Source organism: Dromiciops gliroides, chromosome 3 (genome assembly GCF_019393635.1).
Source record: "Dromiciops gliroides isolate mDroGli1 chromosome 3, mDroGli1.pri, whole genome shotgun sequence".
NCBI lineage: Eukaryota > Metazoa > Chordata > Mammalia > Microbiotheria > Microbiotheriidae > Dromiciops > Dromiciops gliroides.
The window spans coordinates 375,378,827-375,406,195 of NC_057863.1; the positions used below are offsets into that span (position 1 = coordinate 375,378,827).

Sequence of the window (27,369 nt, forward strand, 5' to 3'; positions counted from 1 at the left end):
TTCCCAGAAAACTCTCTGAGGATAAAAGCTTAAAACTAGTTGGTGATTTGTTGTGGTAGAGGCAATTATTATACCAGGAATTACATAGTGTCATTTAAATCCTAGATCTAATCCTACTCGATAGAACAAAAATAGAAACAAAAATGTAACCGACTAGCTATTTCCAACTGAAGAGACTATATGTCCTAGAGTACTGAACCATAGGGACAGGTACCTACATGAGCTGCCCTTTGAAGAGATTTCATTTAATACTCTTCCAAATAAAGTCTTTAACCTGGTTGGTTTGTTCTTTCAGTGTATTTACTTTCTATTCCCATTACTCAGGGTCTGACCAAAATAGAAATTTCTTTCTTATTTCATGCCAGTCTGAATAAAGAAGTATAGATTTGTGATATCTATAATGGACTGATGTCACTCTGAGCTAGGCTGCTACTTAGGATGACATACAGTCTGTCGCTGGCTCACCCTCAAGATGGGCAACAGGGTGTGATGATTGGGGTACTGGAATTAGAGCCTGGAAAACCTGAGTTCAAATCCCACCTTACATGTTTACTGGCTATGTAAGTAACCCTTGGTTTGCCAGTTAACCTCTTTTTGTCTCAGCTGCCCAATTGTGAAAAGTAATTCTTGAGCATGCATTTTATATTTGATCTTACTCTGTAAGTGGTTTTATTCTCCATTCTATGTAACAAACCTAAACATCTTTTCTGACTCTAAATGAAGAAGCTCACAAGTTCAAAGGTTTAGTCTCCCATTCTCTGAAGTTAGATACCAAAGGCTTATGCTTTCCCACAATTGCTGTTAAAGAAGAATTCTGTGCTCAGTGCTCTCATAAAACATTATCTTAGTATTTCCTGTAAGGTTTGTGTGCTGTCCATAAGAAGCTGGACTAAATGGCTTTGTCCCATCTTTACCAATTAAAAAATTGGTCTTAACCTAATCCCCCAGTTGCCAATGATCTACATATCTGGATCTCTATCAGTGACCTCCAGATGTAGCTGGAGCATTCTTTAAAGAGCATTTCTTAAAGATAGAGGCAGTCTTCATCCCATGTGAATGCTATATCCACCTTCTTTAATATGACTAATTATGATCCCTTACCCCTGTGATGTTGGCTGATTATATGATTTTTGTTGGCTTCTTGCTTCTAGGTTTATAAAAAGGAATTGCTTGTTAAATTCAGGGTCTTTGGCGAGAGGCAGTACCATTGACCTATCTTTTTCAATAAGTTTGGCACTCTAATAATAAACTGTTGGTGAATTTCCTCAGCTTGTCTTTTTGTTAAATTCTACATTAAACACCATTTGTTCAATGAAAAGGTTGACTCAGGGGTCTCTGAGGTTGCTTCTAGCTCTAAATATAACATTGTATAATTTCCTGAGGAGTAAGATTTATATTATACCACTAGAGTCAAAGTAGCCTCCATACCTTAAAGATGCATCCAGTAGAATGGAAACTTCTCTAGGGCAGAAACTTCTGCTTTTCCATTGATATTCTCAGTGAGCGCTTTATACAGTAACATGTAAATTATAGGGGGCAACAAATATTTTCTGACATATATGGCATTCTTCTTCCAAATGTCAGCTTTTACCAACACTTATCTTAAATGACTAGTTACACTGAAAGACATCACAGAGATAATCAACAGTCACTAATGATCTTTATCATGTTATTAAATAGTCAAATTACAGTCATTATTCTAGGATATTGATAAGTTATTATTCACTGTAATACCCAAGTTTCCTGAGGAAAGTTAGAGTCAATAAAATATGTTAGCACACCATTTAGTCATTTCATGAATGACCATTGATATTAATATTCAAATATATAACATAGGCTAGAAGAAACAATATATTAATGATACCTTTTAATCATGGCCTGCCCCATGTGATTCTTCATGCAGAAAACCTTTCGAGTCTGAATGCCCACACCACAGGTGGCTTCTCCACTCCAGGTACTGGTTGCATTAAGGGCTGTTACCAGGGCATCTTCAGAGCAGGGACCCCAAGGCAATGTCTCCCAATAGAAATATGTACAGGAATGATCATTGCACAAACGATATTCTTGTAGGGCTTGAAGAGGAGGACATGGTTTTCCACCTGTATGAGGCCAAAGGAAGAAAGGATAATTGAACTCCCTTGTATTTTTTAATCTTTTGGGGCAGAGTACTCCTGGAATAAAATCCCATTGGGTAAAACAAGGACAGGGTCTCTGAATTTGTGCCACATGACCTACTTTAAAGCAGTGTTGTTGTTGTTGTTTTTCTTATTAGAAACAAATTGGAAAAATGAGGTTTTTACCCCTCATAGAAGCTTGAAGTATTAGAAAATTTGAGCTATGAGGGATGTTAGAGGCCATCTTTTCATCCTTATTTCTTAGGGGAAGAAACTGAGCACTAGATAAATGAAATGGCTTATAAGAAGGTCATAGGTCACAGGTCACAGGACAGAGGAAGGGCTGATATTCAAACCCAGTTGCTCTTATACCAAATCTGTGTTAGATTTCTGGGTACAAGGTGGCATAGTAGATAGAACATTGAAGGTCTAGAGTCAGGAACACCTGATTTCAAATCTGACCTCAGACACTTACTAGCTATATGACCCTAGGCAAGTCATTTTAACCTCTGTCTAAGTTTCTTCAACTACAAATAATAATAGCATCTACCTCCCAGGGTTGTTATGAGGATCCAGTGAGATAAGATTCATAAATTACCTAGCAAAGAATAGGTATTTAATAACTGTTTGTTCCCTCCCATTCCTTCTTTTTTAATTTAATTTAATTTTTTTTTTTTTTTGGTGAGGCAATTGGGGTTAATTGACCTGCCCGGGGTCACACAGCTAGTAAGTGTCAAGTGTCTGAGGCCAAATTTGAACTCAGGTCCTCCTGAATCCAGGACTTGTGCTTTATCTACTGTGCCACCTAGCTGCCCTGCCCCATTCCTCCTTTTACTGTAATATAGTGCTTTACTCATAGGATCAATTTAATATGTAAGTAATCAACCATAATGGGATAAACACAAGGAATATGCTACAAGGTAATAATGGGAAAAGTTTTTACTTGAAGTCATAAGACATGGGTTCAGTTTCTATCTCTGCCACTGATGTGACTGTGGGCAAGTTCACTTGGCCAAATTCTTAAAGGCTCAGTTTCCTAATCTGTAAAATGATACCAAAAGAATGAGATGTCTTCCAAGATTCCTTCCAGCTGTGATTCTTTGATCTCAGGAACCTTAAATATAACTCCCCAGGATGCACAGAGAATAAATTAAAGATAATAACATAGGTCACTGAAATTGCCAAAAGTTAGAAAATGCCAAAATGAAAATTAAATGAATTTGAGGAATCAATTGTTTCCCTTCCCCATAGAAAAAAAAGAAAGATACAAAAAGCAAAAGAAAATTTCTCTTTGACCACAGAATGTAAAGTGCCCCAGGTCCACCCGAGCCCTAAAACTCCAATTTCAAAGTCCAAAACTATATGCTAGAGACTTGCCTTCAAGTGCCCAGTCTTCAACCACAAAATAATACCTGACAATGCACTATGCACTGGCAAAGAGACCAGACAGGTGTGCGTTCTTTACACTCCCAAGTGAGTCAGACAATCCAATTTCATTACTGGCTCTTCTTTTGCTTTTCTTTTTTATATATATCCATGTAAAAAGTGGTATTTATCTAAAAGTATTGATCTTCTCTTCCTATTACACACTATAATGTTTTATTCAGTGGGCTGAAAGCTCAGGAAGATTTGTGACCTTGGCTTGTTAGTCTTGTTATTTTTTTCCCCATTAAATACTACAACTTTCCCCCCTTCCAGAAATACAAAACACAAGTACAAGGAGGAAACAAATGCACTTTAAGTACTCTCAATCTCCATTTATCCTGACCCTAGAACTATTTCTCAGGATCAAAGAACAGAACCCTGTTTAAAAAGGAGTTTCTCACAGCGAGTGGTCAAACTGCCCTTCTGTTTCCAACTAAGCCGTGGGCAGGGATGGCAGAGAGGCACATGAAAGAAGGAAGTAGGAATTTATCTAGGGATGAAGTCCATGGCTATAAATAATAGGAACATCAGGGCCCAGCCAGGAAAAAGTCCCTCAAGCCCTATATCAGATTGAACTTGTTTGAAGGACATACCATGTTACTTTAATTTGTTAGAACAATAGTATTTTACATATTTTTACATTTTTACATTTTCAACATAATTTTCATAGCCATCCATCTAACATTTTTACCACATAATATGCCTTTAAAATAACTAACAGGGATAAAAAATGTTCAACACTATTTTATAGATGACAAAACTAAGGCTTGAGGATTAATTAACGTATCCAAGGTCGCATAGCCTATGAACATATCACGGTTGCATTAAACTGTTTTGCCTCTTGGGCAGAGTGGCTAAACTTTATTTCCCTTAGTGAGAAAATACAATTAAAAGTAACTGGAATTTATTTAGCACTTTACATTTTGCAAAGTACTTAACATGTCATATGTTCCTTATAGCAATCTTATTAGATTGGTGGTAACAATATCCCCATTTTACAGTTGAAGAAACTGATACATTGATACTCATCAAGGCCTGGTATCAAATAGCAAGTGCCTGAGGCATGATGCAGACCAAGGCCTTCCTACATCCCAGCTGCACAATAGTATGCTGCTCTATAGATGTCCCAGTTAAAACAGGTGGCAAGCCTTTAAGAGGTATGGCTAGATGCATGTCAATTAAACCTCCAAACAAATTTTCATCTACTATTCGATGATTTTTTGCATTCCCTCTTACTCAAACTAGGATACAAAAACAAAACAAAACAATACTCTATTAAAATGTAATATTAAATTTGATTGCAATTTCAAAGGCATGGATAACTATAGACACCAAATGTATTGCTCGACCAGATTTTTTTTTCCATTTCTTTTTTGTTTTGTTTTTTGTTTTTGTTTGTTTGTTTTTGGTGAGGCAATTGGGATTTAGTGACTTGCCCAGGTTCACACAGCTAGTAAGTGTTAAGTGTCTGAGGCTGGATTTGAACTCATGTCCTCCTGAATCCAGGGCTGGTGCTCTATCCACTGTGCCACCTAGCTGCCCTCCATTTCTATTTAAATGAATGCTGAATTCTCTCAAAATTCCTACCATTACTCACCATCTCCTGCCAATGCTAGTATAGTTCTGGTCCTTGTCTGCTTCCCCTCTGTGTTTTTATTGGAGCAGGACTGGGAACAGGCTGACCACTCTGCCCACTCGCTAACCACACAATCCATTCGGCAGGGTATTTCACAAGCCATCCGTTCTGGAGGAGGAGGCGCCAGACAGAGATTGCCTGATACTTCTTCTCCTGCAAACAAAAAGACCAAGAAAAGTCACCTAAGGGACAATCTGAGATAAGGTCATGAACAGGGGAGTCTTTATTCGTGTTTGCCCTGTTCAACTTATACAATATTCATCCCTTAATACTGTAAAGCCTTTGAGATGCAAGACCCAATGTCTTCAGCACTCTTCAAGCACTTGTGTTATGAAAATGTAACATGAAATCATTTAATATTTAGAAACCCACAGACAATAATACAATCTTCATTGCTCTTCCTTTTCAGAGGCAAAGCCAATTTCTTTCCCAGAATATTTTGAATGTGGTATAGTAAGTGATAGACAAAAACCTGTCTGGGATGGGCTATTACATCTATGACATATATTTCCCAGAAGAACAGGAAACCACGGTTGTTCAATGGTCTGAGAAGCACAAAGTCTGCTGATGCTGCATTTTGGACTCCAATTATAGAGGTTCTACAGACATTTACTTGTAGAGAATTTCTTTTCAAATTGTGGCCACTCTGAACAAGATTCTCACATAGGTTGATGCTTATATCATGCTTTTAATTTTTATTTTCTAAATTTGAAACAACATGAAAATATGGAAATGAAACTATGGTTAAAGTTATATAGCACTCCAAATGATCTTTTCAAAATCATATGAATGTGTCATTGTCCTTTCTGCTTCAACTTTAAATTAGCCAGTAATCTGTGTGTACTACACAAGCAAAAAGCAGCCACACTACCACTGCTTGCTTATTCATTCCAATATTTGGGGAAAAATGTATTCAAAATTCCAGGGAAGAAAATCTGACCATTCTATGAGTTCAGTGACACAATGCAAAATAATAATGCACAAATTCAGTGATAGTCCATCATTTTCTGAGGTCCTCAGTGACAATATGATACTTGTGGAAATTTGAAATCCACATATCATTTTAAGGGTAACTGAAAATAGAATGAGTATATTTTCTAAATCATTATGAGAGAAATACAGATTGATCTATAGAGGTCCTTAGCCTGGTGTCCATGAACTTTAAAAAAAATCATAACTGTGTTTCCATGTGATTGGTTTTATTTTTAATGTTATACATTTTATTTAAAAAATATAAAGATAGATATCCCACATATAAAGATATAGAGAGACAGATAGATAGATAGATAGATAGATAGACAGACAGATGGATGGATGGATGGTTGTATGTGCAAATAGATTGATTAGGGGTTCTTAACTTTGTATTTATGAACTTTTAAAATATTTGATAGTTATACTTGAATATCATTTGTTTTCTTTGGAATCCATATATTTTATTTTATGCATTTAAAAACATTATTCTGAAAAAGGATTCAAAGGCTTCACCAGGCTGCCTTGACACACACACACAAAAAGATAAAAATGTCTAGACAGATAGAAAGATCGAAGATCATAAATGATAGGTGATAGATGATAAGTAGTTATGATGATGACGATGGTGAAGATGGAAGATAGATAAGTAGATAGAAAGCAGATTATAAATAGATATACAAAAACCTTCCTGTGGAAAATGGGAACATGATGTCAGCTATTAACATGCAAGAACTATATTTGATATGATTCATTAATAGGTTAAATTCAATTCCATTCCTTTCTAGATAACTCATCTACTGAACCTATGAACTAGGTTCACGGTATTCCCATAGGAATACCTACTACAAACATGAATAATGAGTATTTAATGTGGCTGGAGACTAAGGAAAGAAATATACTACAACAACTATCACAGAAATAACAGCTTTTCTGTTCTGACTTTACACTGATGGGAATGTTCTCTGTCATAAGCATTCTCAACCAAACACACACACACACACAAATAAACTGTGGAGATAGTTCTCTATCTCTCTCTCTCTCTCTTGCTCTCGCTCTTGCTCTCTCTCTCTCTCTAGCTCTCTCCTCTCTTCTTCAGGAAGTAAATAAAACAAGCCGACAGCTAGTGAGCCTGTCTTAAGTAGATGATAGTGCAGTGGTAATATCTGCATTCATATTTCTAAATGAGGCCAGCCTCATTGCCCTTGAGGTACAAATAAAACTTTTCAAGCATATTATGAGAAGTAATAGAGATTCTAGCAGATAATCAAGCCACAAGACCATTTTCAAAGCATTTTTCCCTTCTCACTCTATTCTTAGGATGTGTTTCTATTATATCAGGACCTAGAATTCATGCTGAAAAAGAAAAATTTAAAAAGCATGCAAGATTGTGGATAGTGCCACCCACAACCAGGGTGGTCCAAGAAGATGGTTCATTTATGTTTAGTTATATGGGATTGAGGAAATTATTTAGAAAGAATACTTGGAGTTAAGACTGATTAGTTCTAGTCCCAGCTCTTGCACTAACTAGCTTGGTGACTTAGACAAGTGCTTGCCATCCTTTATAAAAGAACGTTAAGGATTTTGGGTGTGCCTAATGCTTTGTAAGACATTATGATAGAGGCTGAAAATACAAAGATGAAATAAGATGTAGACCCTTTCCTGAAAAAGTTTATGGTGTATCTCATACCCGAACTCCATTTCCAGCCTTCTCCTCAACTTATAGATATTTTTCTTTGAGAATGGGGACTCTTTCCCCTAATCTCCTCTATTTTCCAGCTCTAAATATTGTCTTCCTTTATTAGAATGGAAGTTCCTTGAGGGGAGGGAGTACCTTTTTTATTATATTTGTAAGCTCAGTGCTTAGCACTGTGCCTGGCACAGAGTTAGTATTCAATAATGTTCTATGCCATAATGAATTTTATATCCCTTACTGTACCTGACACACAATAAGCAACTCAAATATTTCTTGAATTGAATCTAACATACCTAGATTTCTGTATGTTTATCTCTAAAATTAAAGGTTTGAACCATTTAATGTCTAATATTCTAGTTGTCTATATTATATAACTGGGGAGGTTGCAAATGAAACATAGGTATAATTATGGTAGGGGCCAACATCCACTATGTGGAGCAGCTGAGTGGCTCAGTAGATAGAGCACTGGCCCTGAAGTCAGGAGGGCCAGAGTTCAAAGCCAGCCTCAGACACTTGACACTTAACCCTGTCATTTTACCTTGATTGCCTCAAACATGCCCGGGGCCATTTCCTGTTCTCCTGATCTGTATCTTATCACTGGACCCAGATGGCTCTGGAAGATGGTGACCCTGCACAGTCCTCCCTCACTTAAATCCAATTCACTGCAAGTCATGACACCACCCTCATGTCATAGTCCTCTTCAAGAAGGAAGGACAAACAACAACAACATCCCCTAGGTATCCTTCCTCACTTTCCTAGTTCTGCCTTAATTAGGCTTCTTCCATTAAGTAGACCTTGCTTCTTAGCAGAGAAGAAACTTTGTGATGTCCCAGGCTGTACACTCTGGGTGTATACCCCAGGTGAATCCCCACCACCATCTGCTCTAGATGAAATTATGGCTAGTTATGGCTCTGAAATATGGATGATGTTTCAATGGGAATACTGAAACCAGCTGTCAAAATAATCTACTTCTAATCAAACTCTGAATAGGCCACTGCTCATACTCTAATAAGCATTCCTCATTTATATCCATGACTTACACCTAGCACTCCCTTTATTACCAATTAAACAAGAGTCAGCTCAAGTTTGCTTTTGAAACTCAGACATCATTAATACTGTCATTCTCACTATTAAATTCTGTGACCAGGGGCAGCTGGGTAGCACAGTAGATAAAACACCAGCCCTGGATTCAGGGGGACCTGAGTTCAAATCAGGCCTCAGACACTTGACACTTACTAGCTGTGTGACCCTGGGAAAGTCACTTAACCCTCATTGCCCCGCCCCCCCCAAAGTGACCAAAACTTGTAAAGATCACCTAAATAAAAGTGAGGAGGTGAGATCGTCAGTGGTAGAGGGAACAAATATATTGATAAAAATGGATGTGAATTTTTAAAGTATTATGACTGAATAAGTCACTGAAATCTTAGGTTACCACTATTTATGAGGAACTATAGAACATTCAAAGACATATGAGACACACTTCCTATTCTCATGAAACTCAAACATCTAGGTCTAGAAACAAAGCATATACCAATACAAATAGAACATAAAATGTGGCCTTTCATAGATAAAGAAGGCTTGGTGGAGGAGGGAAGATCCATATAGGGAGGGAGATTTCGGTGACATATTTCAGACAGAAGGGGGAACAGTGTGGTGTGGGAAATTATCAGCCATATTTAGGAGACAAGGAGTAACCACTGGATCACTGAGGAAAGCTTATGGAGTGAGAGAGCACCAATAGATTAAGGAGGGTCAGCTTAGTTCAGCTTTGTACTCGAGAGTCAATCCTCCCTCATGTTCACTCTTTCCTCACACTTTGTTTTTACATATAATATTTTTTCAAGTGACTTAACCTATGGACAGTGCTTTGCAAACTTTAAAGAGCTATAAAATGTCAGCTATCATATTTTTGCAAGTTATTTTCTATAACAGAATTTAAGTTGATTACAAGGAGCATTTCTTTCTTTTTTATCACTGGTGCCTAATACTGTGTGTGCTAAATACTAAACAGTTAATAAGAAGTCTGTGTGGTATATGAGAAAAAAAAAAAAAACACGGGCTCCAGAGTCAGAGAGCTCAGGTTCAATTCCTTCATCTCTCACTTATCATATATGTGACAATGAGCAAGTTACTTATCTTGCTGGGACTCAGTTTCCTCATCTGCAAAATGAGAGGATTGAACTAGATAAAGTCTAAGATCCCATCCAGCTCTAGGTATAGGATCCCTATGAATCGAAGGGAGTGTAATTCAAAAAATCCATTTGGTATAAATTATAAACAGCTTTGATTTCTGTTTTGATATGTTTTCATACACAAGAATTTTGAAATCCTTCACTTTTTACTAAATCTAAATTTAATCAACTATTTGTCCCCTATCATACTGTGAGTGCTTTGGATATTTACATCATAAGCTAGATTCTAATTTTTTGAAACATAATTTAAACTGCCTCTCAACTGATATACCTATTTCTTTCATGTAATTAAATGTCAAAAGCTTTACCAATGCTTTGACAGTTTGTCCACACTAGTTAATCTAAAAACTTGGACATATAAACTAGGCCATCTTTAGGGCTACGACTTTAACAGTCAGAAAAGGAGACAATAAGTGGTACAAGTCATCAGAGGGTAACAAAAGAAGGGGTTCTTAAACTTTGAAGGGGGTCATGGATCCTTTTGCACTCTGGTAAAGTCTATGAACCCCTCCTCGGAATAATGTTTTTAATGCCTAAGATAAAATACAATGGATTACAAAGGAAACAATTCATATTATAATACATTTTTTAAAAATCAAATTCCCAGGTTAAAAATCCATAAAAAGAAACCTAGAGATATCGTGCATGTTATGTGGAGAAGGCAAGATCAAGGGTAGCTTTGAGGACATCTCCTAATACTTGATGCAATACCCCATTGTGATGACTGATGATATCACCTCCATGAGGTATGAACAAGTAACCTACTCAAGGTGAGAATGTTAAAGGATGAGGTCTTTGTAGATATCTCCAAATGCAAGGTATATGCATTCCCATTAAGATTACATTAAGCTTGATTTATTGAGTCATAGTCTCTGAAGATAAGAGCTGTGCCCTTGGACTTCATCCTATAAAGGGGATCGAAAAGTTTTGGTGAAGTTAGATATAAGAAACAAGAATACCAGCTGAGCTGGTATTCTTCAGCTGAGCTGAAGTCTGAATATCTATGAGGCGCCTCAGGGAAAGCCTCAGGTCCAGAGATTCAGCTCAGGAAGAGGTAATGGTAAAACCTCTTAGCTATAGTGTTAATAGAGCATGAGGGGCAATAGCAACACTTCTCAGGCCCTGAGATAACTGACACATAAAGTCAATAGCAAAGCATGTTAGTTATTAGATGGCAGTGATGTGTCTCTAAGCAGGAAGGTGATTAGATAGAACAGAGAGAAGACTGGTGTAGGGGAAGAGGTTCATAGGAGAAGGGAATTTCCTGGATAACTCATAGTTCCAAGTCAGCACCTACACCCAGTCTCTTGGAGAGAAGAGAAATATGTCCTTCTACCCAGAGCAGGAAGAACATTAAAGGACTGTGCAATAATATGGAAAAGAAAACTGGGACCTAGCCTTCCACACCTCCTATGGATTTTGTAGATTAGAAGAGTCAGACTCACCAGGCAGCCAGCAAAACTTCCAAGTGTGACAGGAACTAAATTAAAATATAATTGGGGGGGGGGCAGCTAGGTGGAAGAGTTGATAGAGCAGTGGCCCTGGAGTCAGGAGTACCTGAGTTCAAATCTGGCCTCAGACACTTAACACTGACTAGCTTTGTGACCCTGGGCAAGTCACTTAACCCTAATTGCCTCGCTAAAAAATATATATATATATATATATATATATATAAATTCGGGAATTGTTTATCAAAATAAACAAAAATACAGCAAAACATAGATGATGTTAATTTATGGTTTTCTGAGTTAATATGTGCCCAGCAGGGATCATTTCTATTTGAGTTTGATACTACTAGTTTAGACTCTGAAGGTCTGGATAGACGGCTTGCCCCACCAGCAGCTCCAGGTACAATTACTTCTCGCTCAGGAGTGAGGGCTTTTATTCTCACCTCTGTAGAGATCTAGACACAAATTGTGCTCTATTATTTCCAGGGAACATTGCAAGATTAAATTCAGTTCATGTAAAACCTTTAACTAGGGGTTCTGAAACACAGGTTATACATACATAGGGAATCCTTGCTTTGAGCTTTACATAAGCAAATCAATCATCATCAACTACATGGACTGGGTTACACTGAAGTTATGGCTATATACTTGGAAATCTAGTAATCAGTGTTATTAATTTAATATAAAAGACCAGTCCAAAACATTCAGCTCCATCAAATTCACGAAATAAAAGTGTGTTTCCTATGTAGAATGCACTTATAATTTATTATAGTATGGTACATGAATGGAATGATAATTATTAATGTCCTGCTATGTACTAGGTATTATGCTAAATATTTTACAAATATAATATCATTTGATCATCCAAACAGCCTTGGAATGTAGTTTCTATTAGCTTTCTCATTTCACAATTGAGTAAACTGAGATAGAAAGAAGTTAAGTGACTTGCTCAAAGTCACACAGCAATTAAGTGTCTGAGGTAGGATTTGAATGGAGATCTTCTTGATTCTAGGCCTTACATTCACTCCATTGCACCACCAGGCACACAGATGACTTTAATACAAGTCAGAATGTGAACAAATGCACAGGAAGGGTCACATAGTAGGGCATCAGTGAGTCAAGGAAGCATGGAGAATTTTCTAGCTGGAAGAAAAAAGTAAAGCTTCATAAAGGAGATAACAACTTAACTGAGCCTTCCTGGTGGAACAAAAGGATATTAATGGATACAGAGGTGAAGAGGATCTATTCCTAACAAGGGAAAAGGATGTGCAAATACACTGAGAAAAGAAAAGAGGTGGCCAGGGAAACGTAAGTCTTCCACATGAGGTTGAGGACAGAGGGAATGAAGAGGAATAGAATGGAAGAAATACCCATTTAGTGAGGACCACAAATGGCAGACAAAGGAATGCTGCTTTAATCATTAGATATTTGGGGAGATGGTGGTGGTTTTTGAGCAGTTGACTGACATGGTTAGAAATTGGCATTAGGACAGCTCTTTGAAGGACCAGAGAAGGGAGAGACTGGAGGTAGAGAAACCAAAAGGTCAGATTGGACCAGAATGATCTGATTTGGTTGTCAGCATCAGTAGACTTTTCTTCACTTTCCTTGCAGAACTAAAACAAAGGTCATCTATACTTTTGAATTTTCATTCTCTCCACCCTCCTGGAACTCCTTGATCCTCCAAAGAAGCTATCACTAAAATCTTAGACAAATATGGGGGAAAATGCCATATGTAAGATTCCACATTTCAAGTATCCTCAACAAACTATAATCTTATATCATAACAAAAAATAATATATTCACTATTGTGCTGTAAGAAATGATGAGCAGGAGGAGTTCAGAGAAACCTGGAGGGTCTTACGTGGGCTGATGATGAGTGAGATGAGCAGAACTAGAAGAACATTGTACACAGTATCATCAACATTGAGTGTTGATCTACTGTGATGGACTATATTCTTCTCACCCATGCAATGGTACAGAAGAGTTCCAGGGAACTCATGATAGAAGAGGATCTCCAAATCCAGGGGAAAAATAAAAAGAACTGTGGAGTGTAGATGCTGAATGAAGCATACTATTTTTTTTGTTTTAGGTGCTGTTGTTTTTCTATTGTGAAGTTTTTCATCATTGCTCTGATTTTTCTCTTATAACATGACTAATGCAGAAATATGTTTAATGTTATTATGTATATATATATAACCTATATCAGATTACCTGCTGTCTAGGGGAGGGCGGAGGGAGGGGAGGGAGGGAGAAAAAATCTGAAATTGAAAAGCTTGTATAAACAAAAGTTGAGAAATATCTTTACATGTAATGGGAAAAAGATAAAATACTTTATTAATTTAAACAAAAAAAATGCTTTTCAATATACTAATTTTTTACTGTTTAAAATTTCTGTTCATTTTATTTTAATTTATGGAATAAAATAAGCATTTCAATAATAAAAAAGAATACATTCAGATGTAAAGGAAATTCATGTTTCCAAAAGTTTCTATGAAATTATTCTCAGCTTCTGTAAGGCTCCTACAAATCAATAATAAACACTATGTTCTATCGTAAGGTAATGTTTGCTTGTTGTGATTCTTGTGGGAGTTGTGAAACGTTGATTCCTTTTTCTTGGGGACTTTTATAAACCCACGGATTAAAACCTAACAGGATATATAATCAAAGGCCAATGATAAGAGCTTAATTCACATTCTTCACCATCATTCTGGTTATATATACTCAGATTCTTTTTGTGGGATTAAAGCATAACTCACAATTTGTGGCACTGCTATTTTTTACATCAAATGTGCCAGCTTCATTTAACAAAGAAAATTCTTCTAATTTATGTAACATTGTCGAAGTCCAGAGCTAATCTCAATAAATTATGTTTGCCAACTATTGTTTTTCTAATTTCTGTTGTTTAATTGGATAACACCATTTAACAAGAGTAATAAATAATTTCATAGGAGACAATCTATTCTAAGGCTTGAAGCAATCATTTGACTTTAACATCTGGCTTTCAAATCTGTCCAAATATCAGAACCATGAGCTCTCTATTTTAAAAAAATCCTTTAAGATAGTTTTTAGTTGTACTATTTACAGAACATCAAATTAGTGTGGGGTCATTTTCCTTTTACTTTTTTATCACTGCTTGATCATGATCTATATTTTAATTCTAATAAATTGAATTTGTATTTTAAGTCTATTGTTGTTATTTGTCCTTTGTTCTTTTCTTTTCTTTTTGCAGGGCAATGAGGATTAAGAGACTTGCCCAGAATCACACAGCTAGTAATTGTCAAGTGTCTGAGGCCAGATTTGAACTCAGGTCCTCTGAATCCAGGGCCAGTGCTTTATCCATTGTGCCACCTAGCTGCCCCCTGTCTTTTGTTCTTGATGAGGACTATAACAGGGGGTGATGTTATGACTTGCAGTAAATTGGATTTAATTGAGGGAGGGCTGTTCAAGGTTACCAACCTCACTCTCTCCTCCAAAACCATCTGGGTCCAGTGGCAAGATATATATCAGGACCACTGGAGATGGCTCTGACAATTGGGGTTAAGTGACTTGCCCAGGTTCACAAGCTAGTGTCCAAGGTGAGATTTTTGAATATACTGAAATAAGAAAGACCTTAATATCTGCTTTTCTGAAAAGATCATGAGAACCCTGCTTCACCCTCCCCCCCAAAAAAGCCATGATACAGGTTTGAAAACAGCACTGAAATTTTTAATTAGAGGAAAGTCAAATTACCTTTCTTCTGAAAATAAGGTATATTTTCAAAACAATATGAAGGATTCATTCCATTCTTCCACTGGTAGAAGTTCATACTATCTCCAGAAAATAATGAAGCAGTCACCTAAAATGCTCTACATGTCATAAAACTTTATGTACCATTTAAGCTTCAGAAAAGAATACCAATAAACGTTGATTAAATACATGCCAATAGCTGAGTAAGACACTGACAGACAGTACTAAGTCAATTTAGGAGAAGTTTTATTCACTCTACACCCTTGTAGTATCCTAAATCATATCTCTGACAGGGCATGAATCTTCTTGATCTCTTTTGGACAAACCTAGTCATCTAAGCAGCATAGAGATGCTTATGGTTTAAATTAACAGGGTGTATAGAAAAATGTCAATAACTAAATAGAACCTATTTGTGCCATATTTTGCTATTGTCAATGTCACCAATCCTGTTTGTATGTGGTGCTAAGAATTGTACTAATGAGGCCTTAAATTTAGACCATCTTTGCATATTGGGAAGGGATTGCAGGAATGAACTAAATGATCCCACATTAGGTCTCATTCCACATTCTGTTGCTTTTGCTAGCAAGCCAATTGTCATACTTCACATAATTTCCTATTGTTGGCTGACATAAGTTAATATCAATCAACTAGAAAACATTCATACATTATATGGTCACCTTGTGGGCAATAAGTCCATATGCAAGGGTCCTCTCTTATTTTTAGGGAATTGGATTATGAGATGGCATAGAAAGGATCACATTAAAAAAGGAGTTGTGGTTTAGGGGAATTACAATGAAATGTATAAAATGTAAAAAAATAATTTAAAAAGGAAGAAGCAAGAATTTCACAGTGAAAAAATGGTAAAGAAAATTCATGATCTGTGATTAGATAAATGACACCAACCAAACAAACAGTAATATAAAAGCAAGAATACAATGTAGTCAATTCTGTAAAAGAAAATGCCAGCAAAGTGAAAAACGATGGAATAAGACTAGCTGATAAAAGAAAAGAGGAGAACATAAAAGCAAAGGCTAGAATGAACATGGGGGAAAATAGGAGAAAGGCTAAAAAGAAAATACTGTAGGGAAGAAATAATAACTGCTGAGGGAAAACAATATTTCTGAGATAAGCATGTTCACAGAGGCCAGTGACTGGCTGAAATTGTAATAACAGAGCACATGAGCCATTTGTTTCCAAAGCAAACTCCACTTCCATGTAACTTGTTTATCTCTCTATCCAGATTGTGTCTCTCCCCACACAAAGCATTCAGGATTCTTCTCTCTACTCATATTCACATGGCTTACACTGGAGGGATATTCTGAGTAACTAGCTACTAGAGACAGATCTTAATGGCTAGTGAGTTAAAAAAAATCTTTATGATGCCTACTGTTTGCATCTAACAGTGATGGGACAAAAACAGTAACAAAAAGTAAAATTCAAGAGTTCCCTCAATACAAGATGATTCATCATTTTATAGCCTCAAAAGAGATCTCCGGGATTCTTTCCAACATTCCAAGATTCTCTGAAATTATTTTCCTTAGGAAATAAGGCATGTAGAAAAATAGAGATAAAATTCCTGACTTTAGAGGAATTTCAACAAAGTTCCACTTAAATGTGTGTGTGTATGTGTGTGTGTGTGTGTGTGTAGTGAATATGTATGTTCTAAACCATTTTTTGGCAAATTAATATATCTGTTAATCCAAATGTGCTTCCTTTAATAGCTAAATTTTGATCTATGTCTTGAAGAAAGTAGTTGGAATAGATGAATAACAAAGGACATTTAGAAAAGACTACAATCATGTAATCTTAGAGTTGGAAAGCACTCTATACATAACCAGAAATCCTCTTTATAGTATCTCAAGTATACTTTGAATGTTAATTGAAGCCTTTCCTAGATGTCTCCATTATCTTCCTTTTTTTTTTTTTTTTTTGGCAGGGCAATGAGGGTTAAATGATGTGACCAGGGTCACACAGCTAGTTAAGGGTCAAGTGTCTGAGGCTGGATTTGAACTCAGGTCCTCCTGAATCCAAAGCCAGGGCTCTATCCACTGCACCACCTAGCTGCCCCCCTCCATTACCTCCCAAAGCAGCATATCTACACTGGGATTGCTCTACTTGTTAGGAAGTTTTTGAACTGAAATTTACTTATGCAACTGAAATTTTCACTAACTCTTCCTAATTCTGTCACCTGGGGCTCAACAGAATAAACTTAATCTTTTATCTCCTGTCTTCTAAATATCTCAGTTCTTCCAGCTGAATCACATATCACATTATCTCAAGTTCTATCCATATCTTCACCATCTTCATATAAACATTCTAGTTTATCAGATTATATATTTATAGAGTTGGATAGAAAAGCATACAAAAGCTCTGGAATCAGGGGCAGCTAGGTGGTGCATTGGATGAAACACTGGCCCTGGATTCAGGAAGACCTGAATTCAAATCTGTCCTCAGACACTTGACATTTACTAGCTTTGTGACCCTGGGTAAGTCACTTAACCCTCATTGACACACAAACAAACAAACAAACAAAAACAAAAAAGGTCTGGAATCAACAGGACCACCAATTATCACTCTCCCCTCTCAATAAACACTCACTATTTCTGGCAAGAGCAGAGCAAGGTAGTAAAGTAGATAGAATGCTGGGCCTAGAATCAGGAAGATCTGAGTTTAAACCCAGGGCCAGACACTTATGAGCTGTGTCACCCTGGGCAATTCACTTAACTCTCTTTGCCTCAGTTTCCTCATCTATACAATGAGCAATCCATTCCAGTATATTTGCGAAGAAAACCCCAAAGGGGTAACAACAAGTTGGCTATTACTGAAATGACTGAATAACAAAATTTCTAGAAAGAAAGACGGAAAGACAGAAAGGAAGGAAGATAGAGGGGGAGAAAGGAAAAAGAGAAAGAGGAGGGAGGAAGAGATGACTAAATTGGGAAATGATTGTTTAATTTTTGACATCTTAAATTTGATAATGTTTAGTTAGAGATAATATCATGCCTAAGATTTCTAAATGAATGGCATACCTATGGATAAGAAATAGAGAAACAAAAAATAATTTGGATATTCAAAACATACTTAAAAACTATATAAGAGGGAACATCTAGGTGATGCAGTGGATAAAGCACTGGCCCTGGATTCAGGAAGACCTGAATTCAAATCCAGCCTCAGACACTTGACATTTACTAGCTGTCTGACCTTGGGCAAGTTGCTTAACCCTTGTTGCCCTTCAAAAAATTAATAATAATAATTAATAAATAAATAGCATTTAAAAACTACATAGGAGCTTTTACAGGCTGGAGATGTTATTTAAGTTAGAGTGGGTTTGAGATGTTATTTAAACTAAAGTGACTTGACCAACCCCCAAAAAAGAGAAGCAAAAAGTGAAGGCTCTAATAGGATCTTCTTGGAAAAGGGTACATTGGATTCCATGGGTATGTGATAGGAGGATGCAAAATTTCATGGGCTACCTTTAAAGTCCTGATGTTTCTTTCCTGGAAGCAAAGGAGATAATTACTTATCCTTTATGACAAGCAGAATGATATAACAAAAAGGGCTTTGGACTTGAAGTCATAACATCGAGGTTCAAGAGCAGCTTGTGATCTTAAATGTGGAGTCTCGGTTTCCTTAGAAGTAAACTCTTTTTTTTTTTTTTTTTTTTTTTTTTTTGGCGAGGCAATGAGGGTTAAGTGATTTGCCCAGGGTCACACAGCTAGTAAGTGTCAAGTGTCTGAGCCCAGATTTGAACTCAGATCCTCCTGAATCCAGGGCCAGTGCTTTATCCACTGCACCATCTAGCCACCTCATAAGTAAAATTTTTAAAGTGCAAAACAATTGAAATATAATACCTAATAAAAACAGTAGTGTTAACCTGGAGAATCCAATCACCTTTGCTACACAAGCAGAGAATCAAAATGAAAGGTGAAAATGAGCATAACAGATCAAAACCAAACCAACTGATCAGGATAAATACAAAAACAAGAACAGAGATAATTCTATTTGTATCATCTACTATGTACCATTATTTTAAGGTGCAACTGAGTTAACATGTGTGAAAAGTGCTGGGACTGTGAAGTGATACATAAACAAAGAATAATTAGAACTATAGGTGCAAACTTGGGAATGTAACACATTTAGCTTGATTCTTATATGAGTTTAGACATGAAGATCAGTTGTTGCTGGTGGAGTTAGTAAGCTTGCATGGCCAGTAACATGTACCCGAAGCATTCTCATGTGGAATTTTAAGCAAGCATTTAAGTATCTCAACTACAAATGCTTATTGATTTCTGTAGTGCCTGCTGTGAGAATAAGACTACAAAGGTGTACTCACACAAAGGAAATGGCCTTCTAGTGAAAATAATTACAAAATGAATCTTAAGACTGAAAAAAAAATAGATAAAAGGAAAGGAATACATAGAAACTGTAAGCACTTGAAGGTCAAGGACTCTATTATAGCTTCTCTGCTACCCCCCCCAACATGTTTCAAGGAATGTATTAAGGGCTCAATAAAATCTTGTTGATAGATACACTAATATCATCATTGATTGCACTGAGCTATAAGAAACAGAGAGCGTTCAAAAATGCATCAAACCTATATCATTTTAGTGAACTTAAATGAGATAATATTTGTTAGGAGCTTAGCACAGTTCCTGACAGGTATTAGGAGCACTATTCCCTACTCCCTTTACTATACTGACCCTTGTAGTGAAAACACTATGTGTTATATAGTCATATGCAGACATACATACACACATACCTAGTCATAGACAAAATACATATGTAGATAGGAGAGATAATAACAACCAAGTCTTATATTATTGAATTTTGAAACCACTTCTAGAAATTCTGTACTTGAAACCATAGTATCATAAATTTAGGGTTGAAAGGTACTTCAAAAGTCATTTAGTCCAAATTTCTCATTTTGCAATTGAGCAAAATGAGGCCCATAGAGAGTAAATCATTTAGCCGAAGTTACCCAGGGAGTATGTGTCAGATGGAGAATTTGAACTCAGATCTAGTCCCAGCTACAAACCAAGCACTGCCCCATATTTGTAAGGATCATGTTACCTTCCTACCTCTGATATCAAGGTGTATGTGTGTGTGTGTGTGTGTGTGTGTGTGTGTGTGTGTGTGTGTGTGTGTATGTATTTAATACCTACTTATTATCTAAATCCCTAGTGGTAAGAAGAATCTTACACATTTGAGGATTTGGGAGGAATAGAAAGTTGTTCCTTATTGGCTTAAGATGGGTGAGCTTGAAAACCATTCTATGAGGCACTACCTCCAGAAATAGAACTTCCTCAGGGGAACTTTCATAGGTTTTTCCCTTTAAAAATATTGTTTATGTTCTTCCCATGCTTGATCCCCTGGCTATTAAAGCATTCCTACTCAATTTCACGGAACATGGCAGGGGTCTAATGACAGTTCTGCCTGGTTTTGAAGATGCATAATAAAATGCCAAATATATATCTAAACCGGAAGTTTGTGTGAAACACCCATTGGGAAAAATGCCCTTCATCATTTTCCTCATAAAAAGCACCCAACTAATTAAATAGGAGAAATTAATGGTACCGTACCTACTTTTATAATGTGTTTAACAAACTCTGTATGCAAATCTCTGTTTCTATGACCACAGGCTAGAAAGTCTATAAAACTAATGCCTGGGATATTTATCATTATTTATTACCATCTGGACTCCAATGAAGAAAACCTCAGCTTTTGATAGCTTACTTCAGTCCACAAGAAAACCAGGCAAATGCAGAAGATGAAAATACAAATAAGAATGAGACTGATAAGATTAGAAAATCAGAATTGTGATGGAATCAATGCTGAAGACATTATTTTGAAGTTCTCATTGAGTCAAACTGATGTCAATGTGAGATTTACATGAATAATGAATATGAATTGCATTCCCTGGATTAGCTAAGAGGACAGGGGTACAAGAGAAATGTATAGATTTGTGTTTAATTTATCACATAATGTCTTTCTATGAGAGTCAAAGGCTGATTATGATCTCCCTTAGAAGTTAAATCAATTCTGAAGTATAATACGCCATAGGCATAAATCAACACTAGTCTGCATTTAGATTTTTAAAGTCAATCAAAAAGAATTCCACACTTTCCCTTCTCCCTTCTACCTCCCATGCCCAAATTACAATTAAATTTAGTTTTAAAATACAGTCACAAGTTTTGCAGAACATTTTTGACAATAATACATATGAGTGACTTTAAAGTTCTCAAAGTACACATTTCATTGGAGCCTCGCCAGATGACAAAGCTGAGTCTCAGTGACTTGTACATGTTCGTATCATTTTCAAGGGACAGAGGAAGAACACAAATTCAGGGCTTCTGTCTCCAAGTACTGAGCTCTATTACAAATAAGTAGCTGTAAACTTAAGTGGGACTATTCAAAACAGTGCTCAGTGGAGATTTCTGTCAACTTCTCTGTCAATTTGAAAGAGTGAGCAAAGAATTTAAATCATATTGACATATTCAGATTTCTAAGAAATAAAGAATGAAAGCATTTGATAGCTGGACCCTTCTATCTCTTCCCCTAGGTCTAAACCAAACTTACACATGCTATTTCTCAGACATAAATGCCATATATCTTATTGGACTTTCATTTTGTTTAAGAGTTCAAAACCTCAATTATATCATTAATAATTGTGTTGGCATTTATTGCCTGCAGGGTATGATTCCTTTGGAAGCAATTTAGTAACATTAAATATCTCTGATCATCCATCTTCTCCTAACTGGCCCACTGGTTACAACAATAATGTAATCCTCTCAAAGAGTTATAATAGCACCTATTAGAACATTTATGGGCAGGAACTTTTCTAATATCTTATAAATTGGGGGAAAATTTAAGCTGCTTAATCGGTTGTCAGTATAAGAACATAATGAAATTTTTTTAAGATGGTGAGCCTTGACATTTAAAGGGACTAGTATATAAGAGGATGGGCCATTTATGTTCATTGGTTTTTAAACTGAAAGAGATGTTTGAGTCACTCTGGTCCAACCTCCTCATTTTATAGATGAGAAAACTGAATCCCAAAGGCTTCAGTGACTTCTCCGGCACTAGCTTGGGTGTTGTAAAGTAGCATATGAAGAAGGAACCAAGGTCACATCTCAGACATTGTAACAGGGATCATACCCAGACATGCCCATCAATCTCTAGTGAAACCTGTGGGTGTTTCACATGAGGAAAAAAGGTGTGAATAATAAAAGATTCAGGTAGAGGTATAAAAAAATGTTGAGGATTTTACCTTTGCAACATTTCTTGACCACTTGTCCTCTCTTTTGACATTGCCACCACTCTGTCTCTCTGTCTCTCTCTCTCCGTCTCTGTCTGTCTCTCTGTCTTTGTCTCTCTGTCTCTCTCTGTGTGTATCTGTCTCTCTCTCTCTCTTTCTCTGTTTCTCTATCTATCTCTCTCTGTTTCTGTCTTTGTCTTTGTAACTGTCTCTCAGTAAACTCTAGTGGTTCACTATCACCTCCAGAAACAAATACAAAATGTGTTTGACATTCAAAGCCTTTCATGCCTTACTATTTTTCATTCTTCCTACATCTTATCCTTACCACATCTAGTGACCTTGGCCTCCTAGCTCTTCCACAAACAAGACACTCCTTGGCTCTAGGCATTTCTCTGGCTGTCTCCCATGTCTGGCATACTCTCTGTGCTCAACTCTGCCTGCCTACTGGCTTCCCTGTATTCCTTTAAGTTCCAACTAAAATTCCGCCTTTCCCAAACCCCTTAATTCTAGTTCCTTCCCTCTGTTAATTATTTCCTATTTATTTGTATATGGCTTGTGTGTATAATTTGTTTGCATGAGATCTCTTTCATTAAGTTGTGAACTCCCTGAGGGCAGGAACTTTTTTTTTTCCTCTTTTTTTCTAACTGCAGTTTGTAGCACAGTGCCTGGCACATAGTAGAAACTTCATAAATGTGTATTGCTTGATTAATTAAAGTAGAATCAAATGAATACAGGAGTCCTTAGAGATGATCTAATGCAATCTTTTCATCTTGAAGATCATGATAATTAGAGAATTGCCATGAGTAGTTGTCATGGTTACAAACCAAAATTTTAATACCTACGGACCAGAACTCAGACTTCCTAAGTCACAGTTCACTTTTTTTTTTTTTGGCAGGGCAATGAGGGTTAAATAACTTCCTCAGGATCAAGTGTCTGAGGTTGGATTTGAACTCTGGTCCTCCTAAATCCAGGGCTGGCGCTTTATCCACTGTACCACCTAGCTGCCCCCTTCATAGTTCACTTCTCTTTCCAATACACACTGGCCATTAAAAGATGATTTCAACATCATGGTTCACTTTGTATGGAGCAAACTGCCTCAGTTTACCCAAATACCTCGAGGAGACCACCAAGTCAAGCAGAGACAGATTTATTACATTCCCATAGGAATGGGCAAGCTCAATACCTGAACCTCGCCAGCTAATACATGCCTTGACCTTATATAGGAATGTTGGTCAGAGGGGAAGTCCCCACGCACAGTAGGTCGAGCTCACAATCTAACATCCAATCCTGTCTCACCCAGGGTGCGTGTTCAGCTCGTGATCAATGTATGAAGACATGCATACGTGTTCCAGGAACAAGAGGGAATAGGAGAGGGGGAACAAGGTCAAACCAAAGGAAGAGGAAACAGGGGAGTGACAGTCAGATGTTTCAGATCTCACTGTTCCCACTGACTCCCCTCTCCCGGCCCCTGTCTCTAAAGATATTAAACCTGAATAACAGGAAGAGTCACTCAGGTGCTTCAGCATTGTTAAGGATGACAGGGTTAAAATCTATCTTCGGCTATGTTGGAAAGTCAAAGAAATAGAATAAAGAATAAAAGAATAACACATTGTTGGGACCCTAGGGTCAAGGGGATTCTGCTCTGAGAAAAAGAGACATGTCACTTAACATCTGGTCTCAACTCAATTGCTGTATCCTGTGCCGAGCCCCGTCCTTTCTTCTTGAGTCCCAAGTATTGAATTGGTGGGCTAACTCCCTGACCCACTGACTGGGGTTCTGACACATGATGGATTGCAGACAAAGCTGACAAGTGGGGAGACTGAGCAGAAGTAAAAATACTGTTAATTGGCAATAAAACTTAAAGGAGACAGTGAGAATTTGACAAGCAATAAACTTCTAAACGAACTATACTGGGGCAGGGCTGGGTACCTTCCAGACCCCATCCTCAGAGTTTAATCTGACTCAAATCCATAATCATATCATACAACTTTTATCTTTTAGCTGCAAAAAAGGGGACCAATGGAGGAGATGTGATAATAGAGGGCAATCTGGGTTAGTTGTAAAGAGAATCACTGTTCCTCACCCTGTCACTAATTCGCTCTGTGACATTGGCCAAGTCACTTCCCCTCTTTGGAACTCTCATTCTTCATCCATAAAATGAAGATTTTAGACTAGGAGATCTCTAAGGTTCCTTGAATCTGGCTTTTGATTTTTGCATTTAATAGAGACCATATTCTCTAGAGTTACAAATGACTTCTTCATTGACAATTCTTATGCTTCTTTCTCAATGCATATCATTCTGTAGCAATTTGTAACATTTGACTCTACCAATCACGTTCTGTGAGTGGAGTTTCAAACATTGCTGTCTCCTGCATCCCTTCCTGATTGTCTGATGGCACCTTGCCAGTCTATTTTGTTGGCTCTTCCTCCATGTCACACTTCCTAACTGTGGGTGAACCCTACGTCTTTATCTCAGGAGCCTTATCTCTTCTTCCTATACTTTTACTTAGTGACCTCATCAACTATTTAATTAACATCTCTATGTAGTTGATTCAGAGATCTCTGTCACTAGTCCCTGGCTCTTTTCTGAGCTCCAAGGCCCACATCATGAAGTGCCTATAGGATATTTAAAACTGAATATCTCATAGATATCTCAAATTCAACATGTCCAGGGGGCAGCTAGGTGGTAGAGTGGATAAAGCACCAGCCCTGGATTCAGGAGGACCTGAGTTTATATCCGGGCTCAAACACTTGACACTTATTAGCTGTGTGACCCTGGGCAAGTCACTAAACCCTCATTGCCCTGAAAAAAAAATATAAAAAGTACAAAAAAAAAAAATCAACACATCCAAAACAGAATTCATTATCACCCCTTCTCTAAATTTTCTTGTTTCTGTTGAAGATATCGCTATCTTCCCTGTCTTACAGGTTTGCAATTTTGGCACTATCGTGGACTCCTAAATCTCTCTCACTTCACATATCCAATCAATGGCCAAATCTTTTCATTTCTTTATGGGATTCATTATTCACATATATCTGAACTTAGCTGTACCTCTGCAGCATTTATATCGTTCGCTCCCTTTTCACTATTCTCACAAAACTTACTTTATTGAAGGTCTTCATCAGTTCTCCCTTGAGTTCTTGCCATAGTCTGGCCAAAGAGAAATGGTCATCCCTGACTTAAGTCTCTCCCCACTCCATTGTATCCTCCACATAGTTACAAAACTGATCTTCCTTGAGCTCAAGAGTGACCATGTCACTCCCCTAACTCCATATACTCCAGTGACTCCCCTCCCCCAATGCCTCTAGCATGAATTTATAAACTCCTCTCCTTAGTTTTTAAAGTACTCCATTATATGTCACTCTCCTTTAGGCATTCTATGCTTCTGCCAGTTACCTTCTTTTGTTCCTCACATGTAAAACTCTAATTCCATATTTCAAGACTCTACTTGCAGTAGCTATTCTCCATGTCTATAATGCTTTCTTCATCTGTGCCTCATAAAATGTCTTAATTCAAGTCTAAGGCCAAGCACTACCTTTTACATGAAGCCTTTTGTGTTCCCACATTCCAAGGCCTCCCCTCCCAAAACAATCTTTTATTTATTTTTAATATACCCAGAAGTATGTTGGTATACATTTAACAACCGCCTCTCCCCCCCTCGAAAACAAATGTGCATATGAAACACTCAAGCTTAATCTGCTTCATTAACACCTTTTCTATAACTTTAAGTTTAGACAACAAAACAATATGTCAAGCACTAATTTGTAGAGTTTACTGATTTCCAAAAATGCAAATATATTGAAAATTTAACAACAGGCTCTGCTGGAATTAGCTGGCTCCCATATGTTCCTGAATGTACCTCTGTTTGTATGTTATCTCCCCTAGTAACCTGTAAACATCTTATGTCCCCTGCATCTTACATGGTTCCTGGTACTTAGGGATAGGGACCAAACGTGTGATTTTATTGGTGTAGGGAACTTTTAGATGAGGAACCTGGCACTACCAATGAAGGTTGGCACATCTTTACTGCAACTAATTGTCTCAGAGAGTTGCCCAAAACACTTAGAGCTTAAATGGTTTAATTCAGGATTGGGCAGCCAGTATATATCAGAAGAATTTGAACCCAGGTCTTCCTGACTCTGATGTTGGACTCTATCCCCTATTCCACATTGTCTGGCACATGTAAGCACTCACGAAATTCTTCGTTGATTAACTAAATTATTAATTGAATACCTAAATTATATTCTTTTATAATAGAATAGGAATTTATTCAAGGCTCTGGAATGCACTGAGTGATTAAAAACAAAACAAAACAAAACAAAACTTGTTTGGCACAGCAGATTTACCAGACTCAATGTTTGCTTAGGGTAATATTTAAATTAGTTTACTTGCCCTAAGGTGGAGCTAGGAAAGAAACATGCAATATGGCAGAAAACAGCTATTTCAGGATTTAAAATCCATCATAGAAATCCACATGTAGATCATCAGAAATGACAGAGTATGCCAAGGTGGGTAGAGAGTACCAAACCAGTAACAAAAGAGCTGAATTCCCATTAGACAGAGAGAATTCAGAAGGCACAGCCTAGAGGGCATTCAGACTATGGCTGGACAGAAAAAAAACACAGATTTTAGGATATTCGTAGGTGTAATAATTGTAGTGTAATACCCTGCTGATCTTCTTAAAGGCCTTTCATGCTATGAAGTTACCTATTCTATTATGTGGGGATCACTTAAACCCTGAGAAATCCTTCTCTATTTCCCATGGAAAATTTTGCACCAAGTTTAACAATCGTTAATGACCTGGATATCAATCCAGGGTGTCTCTGTACCAATAATGATAATACATAATACATATATAAATAATAATAGCAGCTCACATTTCATTAGTGTTTTACTGTTTCTGCAAT

At 37.1% G+C, this 27,369-nt stretch overlaps 1 protein-coding gene across 1 annotated transcript in view; it reads right to left on the minus strand.

The window, feature by feature from the left end:
* Positions 1-27,369, minus strand: part of THSD7B (thrombospondin type 1 domain containing 7B) — a 1,126,956-nt gene that overhangs the window by 540,155 nt on the left and 559,432 nt on the right. The window contains exons 8-9 of the mRNA XM_043994926.1: positions 5,137-5,328; positions 1,865-2,099 (exon numbers count right to left, since the gene is read on the minus strand). Of these exons, the coding sequence (XP_043850861.1) occupies positions 1,865-2,099; positions 5,137-5,328 (427 nt within the window). The remainder of the gene's footprint in view (positions 1-1,864; positions 2,100-5,136; positions 5,329-27,369) is intronic.